General features: G+C 52.2%; 1 protein-coding gene across 1 annotated transcript; it reads right to left on the reverse strand.

The window, feature by feature from the left end:
• Positions 1-301: 301 nt before the first annotated feature.
• On the reverse strand, positions 302-2,374 carry LOC102721324 (transcription factor RAX2-like). The gene is made up of 3 exons (XM_040526517.1): positions 1,930-2,374; positions 1,711-1,840; positions 302-1,634 (listed from the first exon to the last, which is right to left on the reverse strand). The coding sequence occupies exons 1-3, from the start codon at positions 2,063-2,065 to the stop codon at positions 1,097-1,099; spliced, it is 804 nt and encodes a 267-aa protein (XP_040382451.1). The 5' UTR covers positions 2,066-2,374; the 3' UTR covers positions 302-1,096.
• Positions 2,375-2,599: the final 225 nt, after the last annotated feature.

Raw genomic sequence — 2,599 nt, forward strand, 5'->3', positions numbered from 1 at the left:
CAAGGTGAAGCCAGATACGTACACCGTCGAGAAACCATTGTGCCTTCGGCTTCCAGATGTGGGGCCCACGTACGGCCCCAACGGCTGGACGAAGGATCTGAGCCGGCCATCGCATGATGAACGGCGCAGATTGATCCTATGGGGACGGGTTGCCGCAGAGAGCTGTCACGCCGGATCGTGTCATGCTGCAGCTTGTGCTCAAGGACGATTCGTTCTGACACGTCAGAATCAATCAGACACGGTGTTGTTTTTCCTGGTAATGAAACAAAATCAATTGCACCTGATCAGTAATAATCACTCAACCAGCTCAGCCCTATTCGATCAAATTAACCCCTCTTCCTCCACATGATTCTGCGCTGCAGAAAGACATTTTCTTTGGACCAAATGTTGTAGTCTGTGTTCAGAGTTCAGACACGTTTTGCTGTTCAATACAATCTTCAGTCAAGCAGAAGCAGGAAAAAAAATATAAAATTTACCGCCTGACACAAACAAAGTACTGATCAAAATCATGCTAAACAAAGCACAAAAAAGAACTCGCCTCTTCCATCATCACAAGCGTCGTACCCTGCTAACCATGTACGAGGCGTACTCTGCTGCTGCTATGAACTAATACAGTACTGTACCACCCAATTTTGTCGCTCGTGTGGGCCATTGCTGTCTGCTCAGAATTACCATAAAATAAAGTTGCAAAATTGTAATTACAGGCTCTTTCTGTGACCGTGAATTGATTTTCCCCACTCGCAGAGCAGTGCACATCATGGACGAAAGCGATTCATCCGATGCATTTGCTAATCATCCGATCCTCAGCAGCATCTATCTAATACTGTTTATTCCCAATGAAAACATGTCAAGCAAAAAAAAATTTAAAATTTCAGTCTAGATGAACATGTAAATGCCACATTTGAAGCTCAAGAAAGTAGCTTTTTTTTTGTTGGTAGCAGGTGGTTTTTGCATCTGAATTTTTTTCTCATGGTCGAGTACTTGTGCAGTTGTGCTAATTAAACGTGTTCGATCGATCGATCATGAAGAACACGTAGATGTGGCATGTCCTGATCCTATCACTACTGTTCGATCTTTGAAATTAAAGGCGGTGAATTTACTCTACTAGTGACAAGCTCGGATCGAGAGGGTAGTAGTAGCCGCCGAGGAAGTGGTCGTCCTCCGCCGTGGCGGCGCCGGCGGTGAGGTCGGAGCTCATGCAGAAGTCCGGGAACAGGCCGGCACCCCCGCCGCCGACGACGACGCCGGTGTCCGCCGACCAGTTGGAGGCTGACGAGGCGGCGGAAGCCGACGTCGAGCCGTCGGTTGCGGCGTCAGCGCACCCGGCGAAAGGGTCGTGGAGCGCCGCGGCGGCGGTCGGCGGCACCCGTAGGAAGTCGCCGCAGGTGTACGTCTCGGTCTTGACAGTCGGCATGGCGAGCGGGAGGAGCAGCAGCGACGACGACGACGACGACGGGTGCGCGGCGGGGACGGACGGCGGCAGTGGAGACGGCGCCGCGGCGGGGAGAGGCAGTAGGCGCGGCGCGGAGACTACGGCGGCGGCGGTGGCGAGGCGCCTCTTGAGCTTGGTGTTCCAGTGGTTCTTGACGTCGTTGTCCGTCCTCCTCTCCAGCTGCGCCGCGATCGTCGACCACCTGCAAGCGAGCAAAGCGCGTCGTGTCGTCGGCGACCGCCATGGCAAGAAAAGATCGAAAGAGAGACAAGGCTTACTTGCTGCCGAGCTTGGCGTAGAGGGAGACGATGACGGCGTCCTCCTCGTCGGTGAAGCCGCCGTGGCGGATGTCGGGGCGGAGGTAGTTGAGCCACCGCAGCCGGCAGCTCTTGCCGCACCTCCTCAGCCCTACGTACACCCACCCCATTCTCCACGAATCAAGCAAGAACACGGAGAAAGGCAAAGCCAGCCATGCATGCGTGCACTCGATCACTGACCGGCCTTGGCGGGGAGGGAGATCCAGTTGCCGCCGGTGCCGTGGCGCTGGATGTAGTCGCGCAGCGCGGCGTCCTCCTCCGGCGACCAGGGCCCCCTCTTCACCGCCTCCCTGTCGCAGCACGGCGTCCTCCCCATCGATCTTCTCCTCTCGACACCACGTACGCCCACAAGAAGAGAACAATTGAGAGGACAAGCTTTAGCTAGGGACAAGACGCAAGAACAATACAGCTGAAACCTATACTGCTTGCTGCTGATCAGGCTAGAGCTACTTGTACTGTATGGTGGCCGTGCATGTCCTCTTGCTGTGTCGTCCTCGTCTCTGCAAGGTCTTTCTTTTCTTTTCTTTTTTGGATGGGAGGAAGATGCAGTGCAGGGGTGAAAAGTGTCGTGTTTCCCGTTTCGATCTTGATTCTCGCCTGCACAGTGCAGACTTCAGTTTTTCCTTTTTCTTTTCTTTTCACACTGCCGGGCCATCACATGATCAGCTTTTTCTTTTTTTTTCTCTTGTCTTTCAGGCGCACACTCTTCTGACACTGAATTTCTCCGTCCCAAAATTTTTATATAAAAACGTTTCTAAAGAAAACCTTTTAGTTTTTTTAGTGAATTTCATCGTTCATTGACTAAACACCTATAAAATAATTGTTTTATTTTCCATGTTTTATGTACAAA

The sequence above is a fragment of the Oryza brachyantha genome, chromosome 1, assembly GCF_000231095.2.
Source record: "Oryza brachyantha chromosome 1, ObraRS2, whole genome shotgun sequence".
NCBI classification, from domain to species: domain Eukaryota; kingdom Viridiplantae; phylum Streptophyta; class Magnoliopsida; order Poales; family Poaceae; genus Oryza; species Oryza brachyantha.